This window comes from Siniperca chuatsi, linkage group LG10 (genome assembly GCF_020085105.1).
Source record: "Siniperca chuatsi isolate FFG_IHB_CAS linkage group LG10, ASM2008510v1, whole genome shotgun sequence".
NCBI lineage: Eukaryota > Metazoa > Chordata > Actinopteri > Centrarchiformes > Sinipercidae > Siniperca > Siniperca chuatsi.
Window position 1 is genome coordinate 401,193 of NC_058051.1, and position 22,936 is coordinate 424,128.

The 22,936-nt window shown below is 44.3% G+C and overlaps 1 protein-coding gene across 6 annotated transcripts in view; it reads left to right on the forward strand.

The window, feature by feature from the left end:
- The first annotated feature begins 1,704 nt into the window (after positions 1 to 1,704).
- The window catches only part of ephb2a (eph receptor B2a), a 36,648-nt gene continuing 15,416 nt past the window's right edge, over positions 1,705 to 22,936 (forward strand). For 2 of the 6 annotated variants that reach the window (XM_044212776.1, XM_044212777.1), the window contains exons 1-5: positions 1,705 to 2,051; positions 14,773 to 14,837; positions 15,958 to 16,642; positions 21,941 to 22,096; positions 22,499 to 22,834. In XM_044212776.1, the coding sequence (XP_044068711.1) occupies positions 1,952 to 2,051; positions 14,773 to 14,837; positions 15,958 to 16,642; positions 21,941 to 22,096; positions 22,499 to 22,834 (1,342 nt within the window). In that variant the 5' untranslated portion in view covers positions 1,705 to 1,951. Of the gene's footprint in view, positions 2,052 to 14,772; positions 14,838 to 15,423; positions 15,557 to 15,622; positions 15,749 to 15,957; positions 16,643 to 21,940; positions 22,097 to 22,498; positions 22,835 to 22,936 lie in introns of those variants that run through there. The other 4 variants (XM_044212774.1, XM_044212775.1, XM_044212778.1 and 1 more) reach the window with 3 other exon arrangements.

Consider the following 22,936-nt stretch of genomic DNA (forward strand, 5'->3'; position numbering starts at 1 on the left):
TGTGGCTCACAGTCGGCGTTCCGGTTCGTCCCAGAGGTGTTGGATGCGGTTGAGGTGTTCACATACTTTGGACAAATCATTTGTTCTGATCACCCCCAACAGGAGACAAAGATCAGGGAGGACGTTCACATCGTCTTTGAACAGAGACAGAGGTTTCCATCTCCACGCCATATATGACCACCTGTTATCATGTGACCCAAGTTCCATCCTTTGGTTTCACGATGACACCCGAGCCAGCTCCATGGCAACCGAGCACACTGGGTTCGCTGAGATGAGGTTGAAAACTCCAGGAAATATTCTTTTGACAAACTACTTGCACACACACTTTGTGGAAGCTCACTACAAGCTCACTTATACTGTGGGGGACCACGTGTGCAGCAGACCTGGACCTCCTGTCCAAGTCTGCAGCAGTAGACAGGGTTTCAGGACCAGTCAGCTGGGACTGAGATGGGATGAAACGAGGCGGGGTAAAGGTTAAAGGGCACAGGGAGAACTAGAAAAGGCTTCAGAAGAATATTGACGTGTTTGCAGAAGATTTGAGGTTGAATCATCAGAAACCGTTTGAATGCGTTAAACATGTTGAGTCTTTTGAAACAACGTAAAAATGTAAACAAGTTTAAATGTTTTCAATGTGAGATGTTGCACAGTAAGTTAAGGCGTATTCACTTTAAGCAGTCGAAAAGTAAGAGATGAGTGCAGCTGAATCGTCAGTTGACGTGTTACTGCTGAAAGCAGTTTAAGTGAAACGGATTAGTGCAGATGAACTGTGAGTGGACACGGTGATGTGCGAATGAAATGTTCGAAACGAACGGCTCTTTTTTCTGACTCGGGAGTCACAAGTCCTCATCTCCACTAACTTGTTCGCTGACTCGCCCCTCCCACCTGCTACTAGTCCGGTATGCAACATGTCGGAGCAGCTGTCGGCAGAAATGGAATATAATATTTGTTAGTATGTTTTCATCAGTGTTTAATCACCTGAAAATAAGAACCATTCGTCACCTTAGAATCAGCCTTTATATCTACAGAGGGAGCGGGTCCGCTTCCACGAGGCCGCCATGTTGCACCGCCATGTTTCTACAGGAGCCCAGAACGGACAAACCAAACACCGGCTCTACAGAGGGCCGTTAGCGTTTTTCATGAGTTTCGTGGCCACCGTAGTTTCTCCTGCACACTTGGAAGGGAGGGCGAGGCGAGCGGTGTTCACGTGGCTGCAAACTGCAGTTTCACCACTAGAGGCCGCTAAATCCTCCACACTGGACCTTTCAGCTGAATGACGGACTTTTTTTTAATCAGTTATTTTATTTATTTTTTATTACCAATATTTTGTGTAAGAGCTCTGACTGACTCGGTGACTCGAGTGACTTGAAAACCCGACTCTCTTTAGTGAGTGACTGAAGTTTGTAAACACTGAAAGCAGTTGAAGAGTAAGAGTTGAGTGCAGTTGAAATGTTAGTGGATGTAATTTGATTTAATATATATCCTATGTGTTTTACTAATCATAAAGTAATTACAAATGTCAAAAGTATTTCCCTTTGAATTGTGGTGGAGTAGAAACACTCGGGTGAAGTGGGCTCCTAGAGCGCATGTTCTTGGTTACTTTCCACCACTGGAAATAAACAATAATAACTGCTGTGATTGGCTGATTGAGCCGAAACACTTCATTGATAGAAGCTCTTTCCCTGTCCAGCAGGACGGCTTGCAGTGGATTTTCAGAGTAAAGCTGCTCCGGGGCCCAGTGGGCGCAGCGGGATGCCGGTGCCGTGCCGTTGTCCCGGTGTTTTTACGCCCCCTTCCTTTTGGTTTCGCCCAAACTGGCCTGAGCAGCGGCTCCTCAGCCTTTATCCCTCTGCTGCTGCTGCTGCTGCTGATGCGGGTGAGGAGGAGGAGGAGGAGGATGCTCTGCAGCGCTGAATGAACCCGCAGTCAGTGGCCGCTGCGGGACGGCTGCGCGATGAACGCATCGGCTCTTTACAGTCAAATGCCGGGAATAACGATGATTATGGATATCTTCTGTTTTCTGTGCATACTGCCGGCGGCGTGGGCTGTCGAAGGTAAGCCGCCGTTTAACCCTAGCTGCCTGGATGGTGGATGTGTGAGGACGCGGAGAGCTCCGTCATTAATGTAAAAGCACAGACTGCATGAGGACTCGCTGGAGGCAGTGTGGTGGCGCTGATGTAGCTCTGGTGAAGCTCCCGGGACTGTGGGACACTGCAGACACGTTAGTAGGGGAGGCTGGAATGAATCGGCTCCTCTGGCTTTATTTGACATCATTAAAGGGAATATTCACCAGTTCAGACGCGCTGTCTCCACTGGCCTGAACACGGCGGGTTATTCTTATTATTCTTATTGTTTTAGCTCTCCGTATTGCTGTTGCTCACTGAACGCCTCTGCAACATGTGTGCTCGTGCACTGTATTACATATGAAACAGGTGTATGTAACTAATTTTAGGGAACGGCACATGAAGTCCGTGTATGCAGCTCTGTAACTGAGTCTGGTGCTCACCAGGATGAAGACAGGGCAAGCTGGAGAATTGATGCTTATTTAACATATCTGTGGATGGTAATCTGCATAACCTCCATTTTTAAAACGATTATGAAATGAAATGTATTATTTAACCTCTTCAGCCTTCCTGACCTGCTGTGGGTCAGCCAGACTTGTTCACACCACAGAACTTGATCTTAAATTCTAGTTTCCAAAGATCCAAAACATGTCAGATGTTTATATAATGATACACAACACTAGAATATTTCCATTTGATGGTGCAGCCATGAAAAACTTCAGGCAGTGGAAACATTATGTAACTCCAGGAAGATACAAATGTGTAGATGTGATGATGGAAACAACCTGAAAGCTTCCTTAAAGGTGATGTTGAGAGGCTAACTATGTGAAGCGGGAGATATTAGACTCAGATGCGTGTGAAGCACCAGAATAAGTCTCAAATCATCGGCTGGATATGCACCGTATAATATCAATATATAATATCAAGTGAAATATTAAAGCAATTCAAACTGGACTTAGAGCTACTACTATATATATATATTGAGTTGCATTGTGGGAAATGTAGGATACAGTGTTTTGGTACTTGACCCACACTAGGGACTGAAAGTCAGGACCTGTGCTGCTGTTGGAATTTCTTTCTGGAGTCTGTCCTAAACTCATGGGAGACCTCGTGATGCTGCAGGGAACTGAGGGTTTAAAAAAGGGGGAAGACCAGGTGTGGACATGTCTGTCACACCGGACATACGTTAACCGGCTCTGCGTCGGTGAACACGCACGGGTCAGAGCTGAATAATAATAACTTTAATAATAAATAAGACTTGACACAGCTGGTAGTGCTGGTTTCGTTCAGAACTGAACTTCATGCATTTACTTTCAGTGACACTTTATCGTCTTACAGAAAATAAAACAATTAAAACATAAAAAAGGAAATGCCTGAATTCGAAGCACAGTTAGGAACTTAAAGCAGGAGTCTGGACGGTTACGTGATTCACAGCTTCTCTCTCAGGCTGGAAGCCAAGTTGTTTATTTGCCATCATCAGGAGGCCGCCGCAGTGATGATGAATCGCTGGAGGGCTGGAAAGTTTTCTCAATCTTTCACAGCCAATGAGTGTCATTTCACAGCCGTGTGGAAGCAGTTAAATGTGCTCATATGCCTGAAACTAGTTCCTGTCACATCGTCATCCTCAAAACTGATCCGCAGTCATCTCCCATCAGCAACGTCTGGTCTGGGTCTAGTTCCAGCGAAGTGAAATCTTCTAACTTTGTGTCAGCGCTTTGTGCTTGTCTCTTTGCTGTTTCAACGTGACACAAAGCAGCTCCATAAAGAAAGGCTTTTCCCAGTTTGGTGTGAAAGAACCTGACTGGCCTGCACAGAGTCCTGACCCCCGCACCTGAAAACTGTGACACACCCAGCAGGAGGTGGCTCTTTACAACAGAGACAGTTTGGGTCGAAATGCTTCTCTTCCAGATTGAGTTGGCTAACATGGAGGTTTGTTTCCAGCCTGTCCGATCGGCTGCCTGCCTGTGTTTCAGACAGGATAAACAGCTAACCTGTCGGAAGGGTTCGTCCTCGCTTTGCTCTGCGGCCATCTTCCCTTCACTGCTTTCACTGCCACGTCACGGGTCATCCAGCCGCCTCTATAGGCGCCGCTCTCCATTCATTGGCTCACCCTGCCTAGTTTTACCTGGCAGGGCACATCTGCAGCAGCGGAGCACAGATGTTTCCATCGTCACCCTCTGCTGTTCACCCAGCGGAGCATCACGCGTCCTCGCTGCCTCGCCGCTGGAGTTGTATTGCACATAATTGCAATGTCTTGTACCAGCCCGTGTTGTTGCTGCCATTCACACATCGCTGTCTGTCCTGGCGGCGCTCGCACAGAGACGGTGCTTCCTTCACCACAGGAAGCCTCGTGATTGGATACAGCACATGGTGCTGAGAGGAAACACTCATCAGCCGGCAGCAGGAACATGAGCCGCTGGATAATTTAGGCCCATTGAATTCCTATTGTGGGGCGGCCCCACTGTTTTTCATTCAAGTTATGACATTATACTATTTTTTCTTATCTTATTTATTTTAGTATTTGAGATTGTTTATGATCAGGGTATCTGCACGTTTTAAGAACAAATTTAATGATTTAAGACCTTTAAATACCTCTAAAAGGATAAAATACCAATACTGTCACAAGAAATCGACAAACTACAGTATACGCACTTACTGAGTTTCATTGAATGTATTGAATGCACATCAGCTACCTTCTCATTAACGAAAATAAAACTGATGAATGGTGGCTGAAGGCTTTGCCAGAGCGGCAGTGGTGGTTTTCATGTCCTTTAAGTGAAAGTACTGATACCACACTGTGAAAATACGCCAGCATTCAGAACTTTACTTAGTTAAAGTGTGTGTTTATAATCAGCTAAATGTACTTACAGTGTGACAGTGAGAGTCGTCCCTGTGCAGTAAAACGCTTCCTGTCAGTGTTTTATTATATCTGATGTTTCTGGATTCATATTCCTGCTGCATTCATGTGTGTGTTGCATTTTACTGCTGCAGATGTTTCAGGCTGAGCTCATTTTAACTGCTTTATATCCTGTTGGGCAGTTTAATCTGCAGCAATGCATCATGGTCTATAAGATCATCACGTGTTTGCAGCGTCACCGTCCTGTGAGAACCACGTATCTCTGAAAAGTCTTCCTGAGCTCAGAGAAACAGCCTGTTTCCAGCTGATCCGAGGGGGGGTTAAAGAGTTTATTCAGCTTCAGGAGGAGGAGAGTTTCCTCAGCACGTGAAGGAAACTCTTCATCCTTCAGCTCGTCACAAACACCTGGAGATACGGGGTTTCCACAGGACAGGAAGGGGATGAAACACTGTGATCTGTAAAGTAACTGAAGCCGTCAAATGCAGTGGAGTGAAAAGTGCAATATTTGTCTGAGATGTAACGTTAGCAGAGTAGAAAGCGGCATGAAAATAAAAGACTCAAGTGAAGTAGAAGTACCTCGAATTTGTAGTTAAGTACAGTACCTGAGTGAACTGAGACTCTCTCCTGAGCACGGTGTTAGCTGCAGCGGTGACGTCAGGACGAGTGTCTCCGTACGTTACTCTAATGCTCCGAGGTCTGAGGTTACAAGAATCGCAACATCTGGACCTGAGAAAGAACCCAGCTAACGCCAGCTGCCCCCTCCACACTGCGCTGAACAGGACAGTCAGTAGGGTTAAACCTCTAATGGCTGATAATCTAAACAGTCTGATGTCTCCTAGCAACGCTGGCTCTCAGCTGTCAGTCAGCCGATGTCACGCAGAGGGAGAAGGACTACACGCTGTTTTCACAAATATGTCTTTCGAATATTAGAATCATTATAAGTGATAGTTCTTTACACAACAAGTGAAGGGAGTTCACATTTCATTATTCAGCCTGACATTTGTCCTCGTTCGTTGCCTGGAGAGAAGCCAGCTCGGCCTCGGTGGCCTTTGCTGACATTTCTCAGAGGAGGTCAGTTATCTAAGCCAATCAATATTCGGGAGTCGGGAGCAGCTCAGCGCTCTTCAGCCTCTGGGCGCGGTGATAGAAACACGAGCATTCGAACAGCCATGACCCAGTTCTTCTCTGGCCGATGGCCGCTTCACCAAACTTTTGGGAATTTGAACTTAATAAGTGGAAGTGTGTTAGCATGGCGGAGAGCCACAGCAGTGTGCAGCTAGCAGCCAGTCGCATTTAACCTACAGTACGTAGCTTTATGTGTTAACTGTGTCTAGTTACCTTTCAGTTCAGAGATAATGACCACATGCCATCTATTGTTGTGTTTTTTCAAACATGGAAGCAGTTTCATGTTATATACAGAGCAACACAAACACTTGCTTATTTACTGGCCACTCTATGTCAAAGTCTAACAGGCATCTTTTCCGTTTGCTCCCAGAGGATCGACCCGTTCGTTCCCCACAACATTATTTGGAAAATGAGCTGAAAAATACACAGAGATTCGGGGGAAGAATTAGAAACCACCCAACTGTAGTCACACCACGACCTGCTTCTGGCGGCGTTACATTTCCCCAAAGGTAAAAGGCTCGAGCACTTCAGTGCAGTCTCCCCAACAAGACTCCGAGACTGTGAAGCCACTGAAGCATAACTTTTAGTAAAGCATAAAGCCACTGAAGCATGTTCTGTTTCCTCGGGAGATCAGTAGATTTAGTCCATGTGACATCTGCTCAATCAATTTCTGCACCGACTGCGTTGTCCAGCAGTCCGAGGCCATGACAGAGAAATGTTATCAGAAGTTAACAGCAGAGGAAACGTAGTGTCGGTGTGATGTGAGTTTCTACAAGCTTTTTCCATTACGTTTCATTTCAACTCAAGGTAGAAAAACAGTCCTGTAGACTCCACCGCTGCTTTCTTTTTAAATGATGGGGACAAGGAAGACATTATTCATTTACAGTCGAAGAAACTATAAAAGCAGGTTGCACACAGGATTCGTCTCTCACGCAGCGCGTCCTCGTCTTTCCTTACAGGAGGGATGTTTATTAGCAGGTAATATTACCTGAAACACTCATTTGATTACACACTCCCAACTCAAGGTCCACTTACTAGCTTTTTCCAGAGTTCCCACACTGTCTTCGTCAGTGGATGTTTGCTCAGTTGTCATGGAGATGGATCTGTCGACATGCGAGCTCAGCAGCTGTTATGATTTCATCCATAATGTTTTCCAGACTCGTCGTCCGTGTTGTTAGTTAAGCTTCAAATATCATTCTTGGTCTTGGAAAATGATTTTGCCAAAACAGTCCCAACTCAAGGTCCACATTTTTCCAGAGCTTTCACCTGTATCACACAGTCTTCATTAGCAGATGGAGTTTTGAATGAACTTTCATGCTTTAATGTGGAGGATAAGACAATAATGTGGCCACGACGCGATGCCGTCCTAACATGTGACACAGGAAGTGATCGTGATGATGAACAGTCTGAGACACGTCGAGCGGGGAGGAAGAGTGATTACAGTAACATATGGCGAGTGTTCACTGTGTTCAAATAGACCAATCCTCTAAAAAGGTGTCACTGTGTCACCTGACTGCACGGCAAGAGCTGATTCAGCTTCATGGTCATTTCAGAGGATGTAGGTTGTTTCTTATGTTTACGTTAATACTTTGTCCAAACTCAATCCAAGAAGCTGGACGGACAGAAACGGACGAGTCAGAAAGGTTTTCTTACCGGAGAGCTCTCAGCTCCAGCTTCCTGTTTCTCACACTGCATGGTAAACCCATGGAGGCCAGCAGGCACACGCTACAGTATCCGTTTGAAGGTGCCGGAGAGGAAAGTACAGCACCGACCGCCTTACGGTCTCCTCAGGGCTGAACGCCCGTCTGGACAAACAGAACTGGCATTATTTTCACTCGAGTCCAGGCCTCAGGTGGCAGACCAGGAGAGAAAGGAAGAATGTCGAGTGTGAGTGGATTCACCTGTTAGGAGACCCTAAAATACGTCCAACCCGTGTGCTTTGTGTACAACAGGACTCTGGTCCTCTGGTCTGGTCTGGAGACGTCTCTGTTATAATAATGTCTTCCACCAGTCCGCTGCTCTTCTGTCACTGAGCTGTCAGCTCCCCACAGAGACCCGAACGTCCTCAGAGTGTCTTTACCGACCAGTTCAGACGGACACGAGTGTAGAAAGATACGACTTTCATAGTAGCATGTAACATTATGCAAGAATATTTCACTTCTAGTATATTTCATTTATTTCAATCACATTTAGGTGGATTGTCATATTTCAGACGTTTTGAGTTATATCACAATCTATTCGCACTATGAGCAACTGGAACCGAACAGGATGAAGAATAATGCGTTTGTCCAGCTGGACTTGGTCTCTTTTCGACCTGCGTGGTCTTGAATTCAGACCTGGTGCATTTACCCACACGGGTTGTGTCACTTAGTTTGAGGCAGTAAGACACAACTTTATTTAAGAATATGCACCATGTGATCACAATATACTGTGAACTACAACGCAGGGCCACAAGATTAATATCTAATATGTGTCAGTTATCCAGAATATCCAGAAATGGAGAAAGTAGCAGAGTGGATGTTTTTTTCCATTAGAGGAAGCCGCTCCTCCCGAGATGACTGGGCGCAGGATGTTCAGCATCTTTAATGTTTGATAGCTGTCTAACCTCCAAAAAACAAATTACAAACATTTCAAAAACAATAAAGCACAACTTTCCTAATTTTAGATTTATAAGAAATCAAATGAGTACAGATGCAGCAGAACTGATATTGTCACATTTTTCATACTGTAACACAACCTGGTCTCAGACAAGCGGGACATTAATGCAACCACTTCATCGTCTGCATAAGCAAGCACTGAAAATCATGGATAAGAAACTGACGCTCATCATTACTGTAATAGTTCAATGCTTCTGTTGTTGTGTTTATTATATAAGCTCCTTCACAGCCTCGAGCCAGCTACGTGTTCTTACAAACTGTTTAAGGTTGTGGTGCTAGACTAAGAGCTTCCTCTCCTCTGTTACGTTACATTTCTGCAACATTTGGGCGAACCGGTCTCAGTTAAGGCCGCCGGACGTGGACCTCTTGGCCGCTGAGTATCAGAGAGGGCAGCATGTTTTCAAACATGGGAAATGTAGTTTGAACACACTGAAGGACAGTCAGGTCACTGTTTGGTTGGTCATTTGTTGCACTGCTGAACTGGCTGCTGTTGATGGTGTTGAGTGCCGATAGATTTGTTCTTCTGTTTCGGCGTGGCTGTTATTTTTGTTTCCTATGTTTTTATATGGTCTGTTTCTCCACCCAGAGACTACAGATGAAAATGAGCTTTTAGCTACAGATATCTGGTACAATACATGTATTGTGCATTGTCCCCAAGATTTGATATTGTATGGAGGTGGCACAAATATCTCATTAATCAAGTTACATTCTACCAGTGGGAAGTAAACACGGGGCTTTCAGGCCCCTGTCTCGTCCTGTGTTAGAGAACGAGACCAGTGAGCGTGTGATGGCAGACTGTGTGTGAATATGAATCAGATCTAAACCTACTATAACATCAGAACTTAAACATTACAGGTCAAGTAAAATAATGTGTAATTAGGAAGAAGGAATAAGAATACAGCAGTCTGAAAGCTGGTGCAGAAAGCAGCATGGCGGCCGGCGCTGTGACATAAAACAAAGTGAATTCCGCTGATGTATCCCTGTGGGTTTAATCCAGCGCGGCGGACAGAGCGTGGCGCAGCCTACAAGGATTATGTGTGCTGGACTTGGCCCACTCTCTCCTCCTCTTTGCCCTACTTTTCATTGAATCATGCAGAGAAAGGCAGAACAAGAGCGCTCTCTCTATATATACTGCAGGAATGCAGGGACAGATGGAGCCAGTGGGAAGGGGAGGGAGCCATTATTGGACAGAGTGAACACTGCATGCAGTGTGAGATGAGAGCAACATCCAACACGGTTTACTGAAATATAAATTCCATCCCTGAAGAAGAAGAAGTGATAAAGATGAAACAGTAAGGATCATGAAGTGTTGGTGCTCTGAGCTCCGGCTTCATGTCGCTAGTGTTCAGTAGTTCCTTCATGTCAAGTCATTTCCAGCAGCATATTGTGTCCAGTCAGTCATGTTCAAACTGCAGAGACTGAGGCGCTGCCATGACGAGTGTCTAGTCACGAAAGGAGGGCAACATATACTAATGCACCCCCGCCCTCGCCAGCCCACGCTGTCCCCATTTCCCTGCTCCAGCTCCCATCAGCAGCTCCAGCCAATCGCAGCATGCCTGCATTTTAGATGCACAACTGCAGCGCTGCTCTTCATTATTAACAAATATATCAACCTGTCTTCCAAGCTCCCCTCGCTCCCCTCGCTGCGATCGTGACACATTTTACGTTCAACACAAACGTGACCTGCGATGTACAGCCAACAGAAGAAGAACCTGTATTTCTGCATCTGTAGTTTGTATCGATCAATGAATATTTTGTAAAAAGATCAGTATCAATATTTATTGAATCAGTCTACCCATATACACTGGAATATCGCAATACACAAATATATACACACACTGCATGCAAGTACAAATACATACCGTACATATATTAACCCAATGCACAGTATATACAGATTGTACCTGTGAATGACTGTTTGTACAATATTGTCCCGGTAGCAGACAACACCAGTTAATGTAAATCCTGAAATCATTGGGTTTTTTAGATATCAGAGTCCTTATTGTGTCATTTTACTTTGGAAAAATGACATTCTTGTATGTTTTGTACATTTATTTTAGTTTATTTGAAGATAGGGCTAGGTATAGAACCTCAGTACTTTTTTCGTACCTCCTGAAATGTGTCTAAAGAAAGCTGGACGTCGAATGTCGGGTCAGATTCAGAACTGTGTGTTCTCCCAACAGACCAGATTCAAAGCTGCATTGTTTTTGGTTTTTTGGCCACTTTTGGGCAAAAGTCTTCAACGAGCTGTAACAAACATCTGGCTCTTTAGCTGCTAGATGCTCCACTATGTTCAGCAGCTGCTCTCTGCCTGCGTCTGGCTGCTGTCTGCTGCTCAGCAGGTCTGTTCAGCGGCTTCTTACAGAAAACGACGCTGTGCGAGCTGAGAGGGAACCAGAACAGGAAAGTCGTGGGCTGTAAAACTGAAACGATGAGCTGAAAGAGGCTAAAAGGCTCCGTAGAGCTGAGGGGAACTGCAGAGTCGGTGCTCACTACGAGGAACCCCTTTCACATTATGGACGCGTGTTTTGGTATCAATACCAAAACTCAAGTTCTGCTCCCATTAATAAAAGGTGTCGCTGTGAGTCACGACTAGAGAAAGATGCCAGCGTGTGTGTCATTTGAAAATGTCTCAGAAACAGACGACCGATGTAGAAAAACACGAGAATAAAACTCTGTTCTCTGTGAGAGAATGATGTTTTAACTCATGCAATCATCTGATCAAAGTGTCTCAGTGCTGGAGCACAGAGACACTTTCTGCTCTTCGGCCTCCTCTGTCCCTCCTGCTTCCTTCTTGGCTGAGTCTGTGGGAATTGGTTTTGGGTCAGTGCTCGTGGCCTCTTTATGCCTGTTTAGCGGCGGCTCTGACACCTGGCTCGCCGCTCCCTCCCAGCTCCTCATTAATCGCTGCTGATACTAACGGGAAGCGAGCAGCCGGAAAAATGGGCCATTTGGATGCAACAGTGGCTGCTCGCATTTCAGCCTGACTCTGAAAACCAGTACAAGACTGACATTAGTAATATAAAGCTAGAATCTTTGTGTTGACACCAAATTTGTACGTTTGTTAGGTGCGATAATACTGCAGCCCTCATGTTACCTTTCTTTGGTAAAGAAAACATTTGCACACATGTATGATTTTTATGTTGAATATAACCTGATATGGTGCCAAGTTATATATATATATATATATATATATATATATATATATATATATATATTAGTGATAACATATTTCAGGACTTGATGATGATTTATTATTCTCTAGTCAGTCGTTATCTATGTTAATATGTTACCGCACTTTATTTGTACCATTGCCTGTTTCAAACCTCTTTTGTGGAGCAGTCCAGACTCGAGAGTCTCCTATGTGCTGACAACCAAGCAGACTCTGTATTTACCTTTCATTATCCTTGATTTAATCCGGGAGGTTTCACTAAGAGCCCGACTGTCTGCAGCAGACAGAGCTGAGCTCACAGGGACCGCCACAGTCCCATCTGAGCCCCTCTGGGGAAGTCAGGGTTAAGGACTGTGCTCAGGGGTCCCACAGTACCTCAGTGATGTCATGAGGGAGGGGCACTTTCCCCGCCCAGCGGCCTTCTGGTCACAAGCCCACGTCTCTAACCTGCCGCGCTGTGAACACATTTCTCAGTTTAGTGTAAGACATTCAACACTTCACCCGTTGTACGCATGAAGATCAGTGTACTCGTCGTGAGGAGCAGTGCTGCCATAATAATATATGTAATGCCTTCATTATATCATCACGGTTATCTAAGCTTGGACATGGGGACCTGCAGCATGTTTCATACGGCTAGTTTGTTTGAAGTGTCTGAATGTCAGCGCCTCCTCCTGTGTCTCTGTGGTCTGGACGCGATGACTCGTACAAACGGAGATAACTTCAGGACACGTTCACGCGGTCTCAAATACTTTCGTTACGTCGCACTCGAGTGTTCAGAAGTAGCTGTGTGAAGAATGACCTGACCAGTCGTTGTTTGGGATGTTTGAGAGGCTGATATGGAACATACTGAGGTCTCTTCCAGGCCGAGAGGCTCTAACAGAAAGATTCTTTTCTGTTGCATTATGGGAAGTGTAGGATCCAGTGTGGGCTAAATGTCTCTGCTGCTTCTTTTTTAATCTCTCCCTTGTGAGTCGAGTCCGTCAGTTTTCTGGAAGTAGAATACTAAATCACTGAAGTGCCTCTCTTAAGGTTTGTTCAGTAGGAAAACTCATGACGCTATGCAAATGTTTACTCTTAAAGGGCGAACATTAGATAGATCATAGCTATAGAGAGATAATTAGAAGAATGCTGCAGTTCTGCTTCTGCCCTTTGCTGGCTAAAGAAAGCAGCATGTCTGAGTGTTCAGTGAATTCCTTCTGCTCTGTTTGTAGGCCAATAGCTGCTTTTATGCATAGACTCATTGAAGTGGGCTAATTGTGTGTGTGTGAGCGTGTGCAGGTGTGTGTATACGGAGTGGATCATACAAGCACCACAATAAACAACAATCACTTAAAAGTCTTTTGTAATGAGATTTGGGAACATGGAGGCAGGCAGTGAGGAGCTGTGATTCAAGGATATATAATATAAACCGTTTCTGACTTCCCTCAAAGCCACTGAAAAGGAAGCGTTACTCAGCAGCAGACTGTCAGGACGATGTGAATAATTGAATATGCGTTGGAGTCCTAGCGCCATGGTTTCTCCTCTCCGTGGCGGGGGGAGGACACGAGATCATGGACCAGATGTCTGCAGGCAGGCAGAGGGGCTGTCAGGGTGCTGTGGTATTTAGCAGGCGCTCAGAATACCATCAGCACGCTGTTTAAAAGCCGCGAGGCGCCGTGTTGCTGTCAGGAGCCGGTGACATGATAAGATACGATCCAGGAAGTCCAGTTTGAGTAACAGAGTCACGAGTTTGAAACCGGTTTAACCGCTCAGGTAAACGTCGGCTGTGTTGTTTCACACAGTTCTGATTCCCTCAGTGAAGTAGTGAAAAGTGAAGCAGGTGCACAGAGTCAACAGGCAACCTGTCCTGGATCTCCACTGTTTTTGATCCACTACAAATCTGTCTGACATCAAATGTCTCTTTCTCTCTCTGCGTCTTTTTCCTGCACACAGGAGAATATATACTATACTATATATACTGGGTGTCTGGCTGCTGTTTATTATCATTAATAAACTTATTAGAACTAAATGATCCGCTTGTCTTCGGAAAAAGTCAGAAGGTTTTCCTGAAATGGCAAAGTGCAGCTCTGATTAATCACTCATTCATTTTATTATAATTTATTTATAATTAATTATTCATGAGCCATCTCATCTCGTAGTTACTAGATGACAGCATTAATAATTGCTTGGTTTAATAACTAGCCTTGGCTGTGTGATCTCTGTCTCCCAGAGGCTTCACGTTTGATTAAGGTTGAATCATTTCTTGATGGTCGTTATTTAGACCAAGTGAGCTGCTTTAAAGACAAGTGATGCCAATCAAAAGGTAGACAAACCCTCAGAAAGGCCTGCTGTGGTATTACTTTAATAGGCCTGAGGTCGCTCTCCCTTTGTGTGACTGAAGATTCAGCTCTGAATTAATCTCAGACAATAATAAATATATTAAATATATTATTCTCAAAAGAACAAGAACAGAAATAGTTTGGATTCTGTCAGATGTAATGGGAGGCCTGCTGTTTTGTGTTACAACACAGTTACTTTGTAAGTAAAATGGGATTTTATTGTTTAATTTGTGAAATTTCATCTTAAAAGCAAGTTATCAGCTCTTTCTAGTGCTGTTGCAGGCTCAGAGTGACACAATGACAGCAGAAAGCAACAACGGGGTTTTTGGAAATTGTGCTCTTAATCTGCCATAAAGATCAACACACAGTATGTCACTGCACTGGGAAATGATTTGGCTAATTTCTATAAATATGTTCTGGTTCTGGTTCTCTAACGTAAACATATATAACTAACATATTTTAATTACTGAAATTATAAACATGAGTTGCCAGTGCAGTAGGAAAAATGATAACTAATAAATACTCTGGATATAAAATCTAAATTTTTTTCTAACTCTGACCTTTTCCTTTGTGTCTTGTGCAGAAGTACTAATGGATTCAACAACAGCAACAGCAGAACTGGGCTGGACCATCCACCCGTCACAGGGGGTGAGTGGAGCAAACCAAGTGTGTGAAACATGCAGCCAGTACACAAACGTTCTGTTGCAGTGTGACAGCAGCTTTTAAAACACTGTCTCTCGCCTCCAGGATGACTCGATTCCTCCATCTTTAATCTCCAGCTTGCATCTGGCTTTTTTAAAAATATATGTGTGTGCGTGATCTATATGTACATAAACAATCAATGTTAAGGCGGCACTGGATGTTTAAATGTTTGTTTACCTGACCTCTTGTGGGTCATACACATGATGACTGGAATTAGAGGGACGTTTTTATAGCTTAAGGTGTGTTCAGACAAAATGTAAAGCAAGTTTCAGCCTCGTGTTGTTCATGCATTCATTCATGTTTGTGCAGCCTGTGTTTATTCGCTCCAAACAGCCAGTGTACCAACTGTACAGACGTTAGCTGTAAGCTAGCTAGCAACTGACACACCAGTCATGTGTGAGTGTGTGTGTGTGAGTGTGTGAGTGTGTGTGTGTGTGTGTGTGTGAGTGTGAGTGTGTGTGTGTGTGTGTGTGTGTGTGTGTGAGAGAGAGAGTTTCATGTTGAAACACTGAACTCATGCAGACGTGCCTTTGACTCAGTTTACACTGCCTTCAGCAAATTTGCATCTTTCACACCCACTTGTGCCTTTCCATTGACTTTGTATGCAGTTGCACCTTGTCAAAAATCGTCTACCTGTTCTGTCTGAGCACACCTTCAGGGAGCAGGTATGGGTGGATACAAACAACAGCCAACATTGGTTTCTTTTAACCATTACCACAACTTTTTCCTAACCTTAACCAAGAACTTTTCTTTGCCTAAACTTAACCACCTCTGGGTGTGTTCACAGGTGTTCTTTGGTGCACCTGTAACCACACCCAACAGTGATGTCACGGTGTACTGACGCACCCTGGGTGAAGGTGGGAAGTTAAACCACTGGAGCTGCTAACTTGCTCTTTAACCACAACACATAATGATCATATAGCTAGTTTTTGAAGGCAGTGATTGTTTTGTTTTTTATTTTGTTGTTTATGTTGCAGCACTGTAGTTTTTACTGTAGGATTTGTAGTTTTTGTACATTCGTTGTGTGTCACTGTATCAGTTGTTTTGTTTGTTGTCTGTCTTCTAGTGGGAAGAAGTTAGCGGCTATGATGAAAACATGAACACCATCCGAACATATCAGGTGTGCAATGTCTTCGACAGCAGCCAGAACAACTGGGTCCGCACTAAATACATCCGCCGCCGTGGTGCTCAGCGCATCCATGTTCAGATGAAGTTCTCAGTGCGCGACTGCAGTTCCATACCCAATGTTCCTGGCTCCTGCAAGGAGACATTCAACCTGTACTACTATGAGACTGACTCGGACACGGCCACTAAATCGTCCCCGCCCTGGATGGAGAACCCCTGGGTGAAAGTGGACACTATAGCGGCTGATGAGAGTTTCTCTCAGGTTGATCTCGGTGGCCGCATCATGAAGATCAACAGTGAAGTCCGGAGTTTTGGACCCGTTTCACGCAATGGCTTCTACCTCGCTTTCCAGGATTATGGCGCTTGCATGTCACTCATCGCCGTTCGAGTCTTCTACAGGAAATGCCCCAGTGTGATCCAGAATGGCGCCGTCTTTCCTGAGACTCTGTCTGGAGCAGAGAGCACCTCTCTGGTGGCAGCCAGAGGGGTGTGCGTTCCCAATGGGGAGGAGGTCGATGTACCCATCAAACTGTACTGTAACGGGGAAGGGGAGTGGATGGTACCCATCGGGCGCTGCATGTGCAAAGCCGGGTACGAGGCGGTGGAGAATGGTACAGTCTGCAGAGGTAAGGAGCCCGTTTAGCGTGACTTAAATTTTGTGTAGCAAGAGTTACGTTATGACATCACAGATATGCAAATTAGCGAGTGACGTAATCTCATGAATTCTTTTCGAGCAGACTTTAGCTACTTTCAGTTCAAAATAGTTGGCAACGTTGTGGGTATTTTCCGAGGTGTGCGATGGTTCTTATCCTGTGTCTGCCAGCTGTGCGCAGTTTCTGGTATTAAAGTCTTCTATCTGATCCGTATCATTAATCCTGATCAGGTCCTTCACTGTGTCTTGGCTGTGTGAGGACTTTACATGTGACCTGATCCTCTTTAACACACAGCGGAGGACAATACTCCGCTCGATGGTCTGCAGATGAAGGTCAAAGGATTTTCTAACTAAACACTCTCAAGCTCCCAGGACTGAATTATTCTTGTGGGATTAAGCTTTGAAGTTGACTCGCATGTGTCCAGTGACCCATGTGGTCCGGGTTGTGATCCTCAGTATAGCTCCATCTTTTTAAGAAGCGTGTGTTTCTAGACTTTGGCACTGACAATGACGACTGTTTTCATTTTCATCGTGCATTTTTAATTTAATGTCATTAAAGCCTTCTGAGGCTACCGGCCACGGTTGCCATCATTGATGTGTACAGTTACTATGGTTACAGGTGTTGTTCTCATCTATCACGAGGTTAGTGGAAAAGGTGCTGTTTTCCTGTTTCTACCAGACTTGGTGAGCAGGGACTTTAAATTTAAATATCCTATAAACATATATACATATATGAACATCAATAAATAGTACAAAGGGTATTTCTTTACTTTGTTTCTGGAGTACGGAAATGAGAAAGGGATGGTGTCAACTGGTAAATACACCATTCATTTCTTATTTTTGCTTAAGGTCATTCCCCATACTACTCTAGTCCACTGAGAGGAAGCATGTCAACCAGCCTTTCATCAGTCAGTACTTGTACTTGTCGTCTCCTCAGAAGTGTCCCTGTAATCTGAATCAGAAATACTCCATTGATCCCCGAGGGGAGCCTCTTTGTTCCAGCTGCTCACTGTCACGTCAGTGCACACAGGAAGAGAAGCACTGAGCAAATCAAACATAATAGTAATAAGTAATAGTGCAATAATGAGTCCTGTCAAGCTAAGTGTAGCTTATTGAGATGATTATGAGACGGTGGATATTGCACAGCAGTAGTTGAAGTATGAACGGTAACTACACTGAAGTCTCCCCAGCAGGCACACACATGAACACCCCCGTACTTTCCACTTGGTTCAGGCTGTCAGCATGTGGTTGTCTCAGAGGTGGGCTGGATGGTGATGTGGCCTGACAGTCCTCCTCATGTGATCAGGTGCCATAGTTTCACTGATGACCCTGGACGAAGGGCAAAACGATTGCTTGTAAATTTAACCATAACTCACCTGGGACACCAAGACCTTATAGGAGACATTTTGTGAAATAAAGCTCTGATTAACTGGACACAGACAGAAAAGTAAAAACAACAGTTCATGCTGGAAGTATTTCTTGGCGAACAGCAGCTGTGTGCAGCTTCCTGAAGTCTTGTCATCAGGTTTGGTTTCATTGTGTCTGTTCCAACATGTAACTCCCCCCTAAAAACCACAAACTGTGTACAGACTGAACAAACCAGATCCAGCATGTAACTCCCCCTAAAAACCACAAACTGTCATTTTGACATTTCTCTGAGTACAGACTGAACAAACCAGATCCAGCATGTAACTCCCCCTAAAAACCACAAACTGTCATTTTGACATTTCTCTGAGTACAGACTGAACAAACCAGATCCAGCATGTAACTCCCTGAGCTTTAGAGGTGCTGGGAGGTGTATTTTTGAACTTTGGACACAGCCAGGCTAGCTGTTTGCCCCTGCTTCCCGTCTTTATGCTAAGCTAGGCTAACCAAGTGCTGAACACACAGACATGATCCATCTGAAATCTGACTCTTAGAAAGAAAGGGAGTATGCATATTTCCCAACATGAACTATTCTCTTAAACCTTTGCCGTGTTATTGAGTGACCTAACGTCAGTCTTACAGTCCTGCCTCAGTCATCTGTGGGGAAAGAAACATAAATCTTTATGTTTATGTTCAACACATTAAAGCCCAGCTTCCCTTTAATGTCTCCTTAAGTAGCTGTAAGGTAACTCTGTCTTACAGTATCATATACTGTATATTCTGTATCATATCATCATCACACCCAAGACTCCAGCTGCAACAATCCATCAGATGGAAATATTTCTATAAGTCTTGTGTGTCATTTTATTCACATTTACCGAGAATTCATTCTGACAGATTTGGCATCTTCAGAAATAAATACATCTTTTAAATTTAAAATAAAGTTCTTATAATAAAGACGTTTGTACTGACTGAGAAGTAATGTAAAGTACCAAACAAGTGCCGAAAACAATCCAGGACAGCCAAGTCAGCCACGGACGCTGCAGGTCCAGCCTGCCGTGTGTCCTCTCTCTGCCACACCAAACAAACAAAATGATGATCTTATCTCATAACTATGACTTATTATAAGTTATTATGATATTGTTATTGACATGCGAGCAGATCAGAGGGCTTCCTTCCCGAATAACCCCAATGTTGACGTACGAATTGTTCTGCTTATCGTATTGTCACTCTTAGTGTCCAGAACATGAACCTGACATGCTCCTGCTTCATCATCCTCACTTACACAGCAACAGGACTTCTGATTGGTTATTCACTTCAGGCACAGAATACCACCCTAACAATAATAATAATGCCTTTCCAGTCGACTCACCGACTGCACCGATTGGCTGTATTGTATCTGCAGTTATATGGTTCCTCTCCCCTTTCCTGAATGGCTGTTTGTCTTTTGATCTATCGCCATTTGTTTGTAGGCATCTCTCTTTCTCTCGCTTGCTGTTGTTTGATCATATCTGTAATATATAAGTAAAGTGCCCGTCAGTTAGAGACCGTTTTCTCATCTTTCACTGTATATCTGTTTATTCACAGTTGTGTTGGGTTCAGCGATGGCTTGTCTTTATCTTTATTTACCTAGATGTCCTCATGCACAAAATACACTGAATCCAGTTATCAGTTTACAGTATATACACATTTACAGGGCAATACAATCCATTATTGCAGTAACCTTGCAATAAATCCTAACCTTTGAAGCTCATAATGTTCTGTTTTTTAATGCTGTGGTGGAGTTAATTCAGCTATAAGGTCGTTTTTAGGCCATATTCATTATCACATTTAAATTCACAGTCAGCATCTGCATTCATACGTTCACACAGAAGATAAAATGGAAAACACTGATGAAGTAGCGAAGCTTTCTTGCTTTCTCCTTTCTTTCTTTCGTGTCTTGTGTAATCGCTGACAGTCTCCACATGTTGAGACATGTTTTGCGACCCTGTGGACAGCAGAGCTGACAGCATCTGAAGGGGTCCCAGTACATGTCACTTCAATGAGCTGACCTTTGGGAGATGCAGACGTCAGGGCTATCATGACTAAATATATGCTCTGAGATGAAACAGTTTGTTCCAGATATGTGGAGCATAAAAACTGAACGCTGCTTCTCCAGGTTTAGTTTTGGCTCTGGGGACAGAAAGCAGACCTGATCCCAGACCACCTGAGAGGTCTGGATGGTTCATAACGTAGCAGAAGATCAGAAATGTACTTTGGCCCTGAACCATCCAGTGCTTTATAAACCAAGATGAAATCAATTCGTTGACAGACAGGAAGCCAGTGTAAAGACCTCAGAACTGGAGGGATGAGATCCACTTTCTTGGTCACAAGAGTCGGCTCCTCTAAATGTAACGTGGCTAGTAATATTTTGCATTAGCCATGTTGATTTTATTATTTGGGATGAAGTGGAGGGGAAACGCACACAAACACAGTTTACCCACCTTTTTCAAATGCAGCATAGGGTTCACTCACCTTTTTATGAGTTTACCTAACATTGGACAGTTTAGCCAGCGAACATTTATAATTTACCCGCCTTTTATTTTACTATTACATCCCCTCTGTCCTTTTGGCCAGTTACTGTTAATGTCTCTAATTTGCTGCCCCGCTCTCTCCCTCGCCCCACACAACAGCAGACTAACCCAGAATAGTCTCCTCCATTAGAGCCTCCATTATTTTATGTTTTGGAAATTATCATCTGTTGTGACCAATAAAGTAACAAATACCAAGTAACAAGTACCAATAATTATCCCCCATTTTAAAACATAGTCAGGCGCCCATGTATGGAGGCACTGACTGCCTGTCTAATTTTGTCAGTGAAGAAGGAGGCAAATTCATTGCAGGCCCTGGTGGATCGAAGTCCAGAGGCTCCCGACACAGCAGGGTTTGTTAGGCGACAGCAGCAAACAAGGCACGGGCATTATGTCAGAGAAGAAGGACCGCCTTGCATTTCTCAGTTCTAAATTATAAATGTGAAGTCTCTCTTTAGAGATGCCATAATGAACCTGGAGATTTGGTTTTCGTTCAGCACTCCAGAGTGGCATTTCTCCATGGAGATCTTTTCTTACCAGACAGCCGTCACCTTAGTGGCTGCAATGGCATCAATAACATTTGTAATGTTAGAAGTGAGATTATCTACAAGCTCATTGACTGAGACCCAAGAGAGGCCGGGTGTGGAAGAGAGAGCCTGAATAAATATATATTATATATATACCGTTTTCTGAACATTCGTGTGCATGGAGATAAAGAAAGAGCGAGCAACATCAGACACCACAGCCGTAGACCTGTTCAGACCGTTGGAGATGATGAAGTCCAGAGAGTGCCCCTTGTTGTGTGTGTGCTGAGTCAGTCCAGTTATCAAGAACACAGCACAGTTGTTTCGCCCCTCGGCCCTGGAGCTTGTCAACGGGGATGTTAAATCACCAACAATGACTACACAGTCAATACAGATCATAGACAGCAGCTCAGTAAAGTTTGCACAGCATGTTTGTGGCCTGTAGATATTTAGAAATATAGCTCGAGAAGAGGAATTCATCTGAAGAGCCACGTATTCAAAAGAAGCTACATTTTTACAAGACATCTTCTTGCATTGGAAGGAATCGTTAAACAAAATGGCAACTCCACCTCCTTTCTTATGCACTCTGGCTTCGCTCATAAAACTGAGGTTGGGAGGGGCAGACTGGATAAGATCAGCTGATTCACCATTCTTCTTCTATTACCCATAAAGACAGGAACTGAGAAAGAAACCATTTTTTTCTCTTGTATGGTGTACCATGCATTTTGTTCCTAAACTCACTCTTCTCATTTCTTCTTTATTTTTTCTGCCCTTCCTCTTTTCTCTGTGCACCTGCACATATCTCCATTACAGCTTGTGTATCAGGCTTCTTCAAGACTGCACAGGGAGACAACAGATGTCTGCAGTGCCCCATTAACAGCAGAACCACCAGCGAGGGAGCTACTAACTGTGTCTGTCGCAACGGCTACTACCGCACTGACTCCGACCCTCCACAGATGCCATGTACAAGTATGTACACCAACTGTCATGACAACACATTCACCGATAGCAAACAGCAAATCATTTGATTTGAGCGCCACCTGCAGAAACTTAAACTTCATCAGAAGAAAATCTGAGGGGAAAAAGAAATCCCAGTATTGGTTTCACGGTTTGCTTGACATGTGAGCTCTTCTCCAACACCACAGCAACGAGATGCCGAGTACCTTACAATGTCTTATTATTGTGCATGTATCGTACCATGTTAAGGGGATTAGCTAAACGACGTGTGTTAAAAATAAACCCAGAAGAGGCAGGCTGTAGTGAGGGAAAGTACAGGCAAATGAAGAATAATGAATTACTGTTGTGAACCTGCCCTACAATTACAAAAGCTTTTTGGAAGCACAGTACTAGTACAGTTTTCTTCTCTTCCAGCTGTTCCATCAGCTCCACAAAATGTCATCTCCATAGTGAATGAGACCTCTCTGAGGCTGGAGTGGAGCCCGCCACAGGAGGGCGGTGGCCGAGAAGATGTTGTCTACAACATCATATGCAAGAGCTGTGGTAGTGGGCGGGGCGGCTGCACCCGCTGTGGAGACAACGTGCAGTTTGTCCCACGTCAGCTGGGACTGACCGACACCCGTGTCCACATCAGCGACCTCCTGGCTCACACCCAGTACACCTTTGAAATACAAGCTGTCAACGGAGTGTCTGACCAGAGCCCTTATTCACCACAGTACACGTCTGTCAACATCACCACCAACCAGGCTGGTGAGGCTAGCCCATCGCTTTACATGCCATGACTTCACTTTAATGACGCCTCAATGATTTGATGAGCAAACATGAGTAGGTCCCATAGTTTCAGTCAGTATT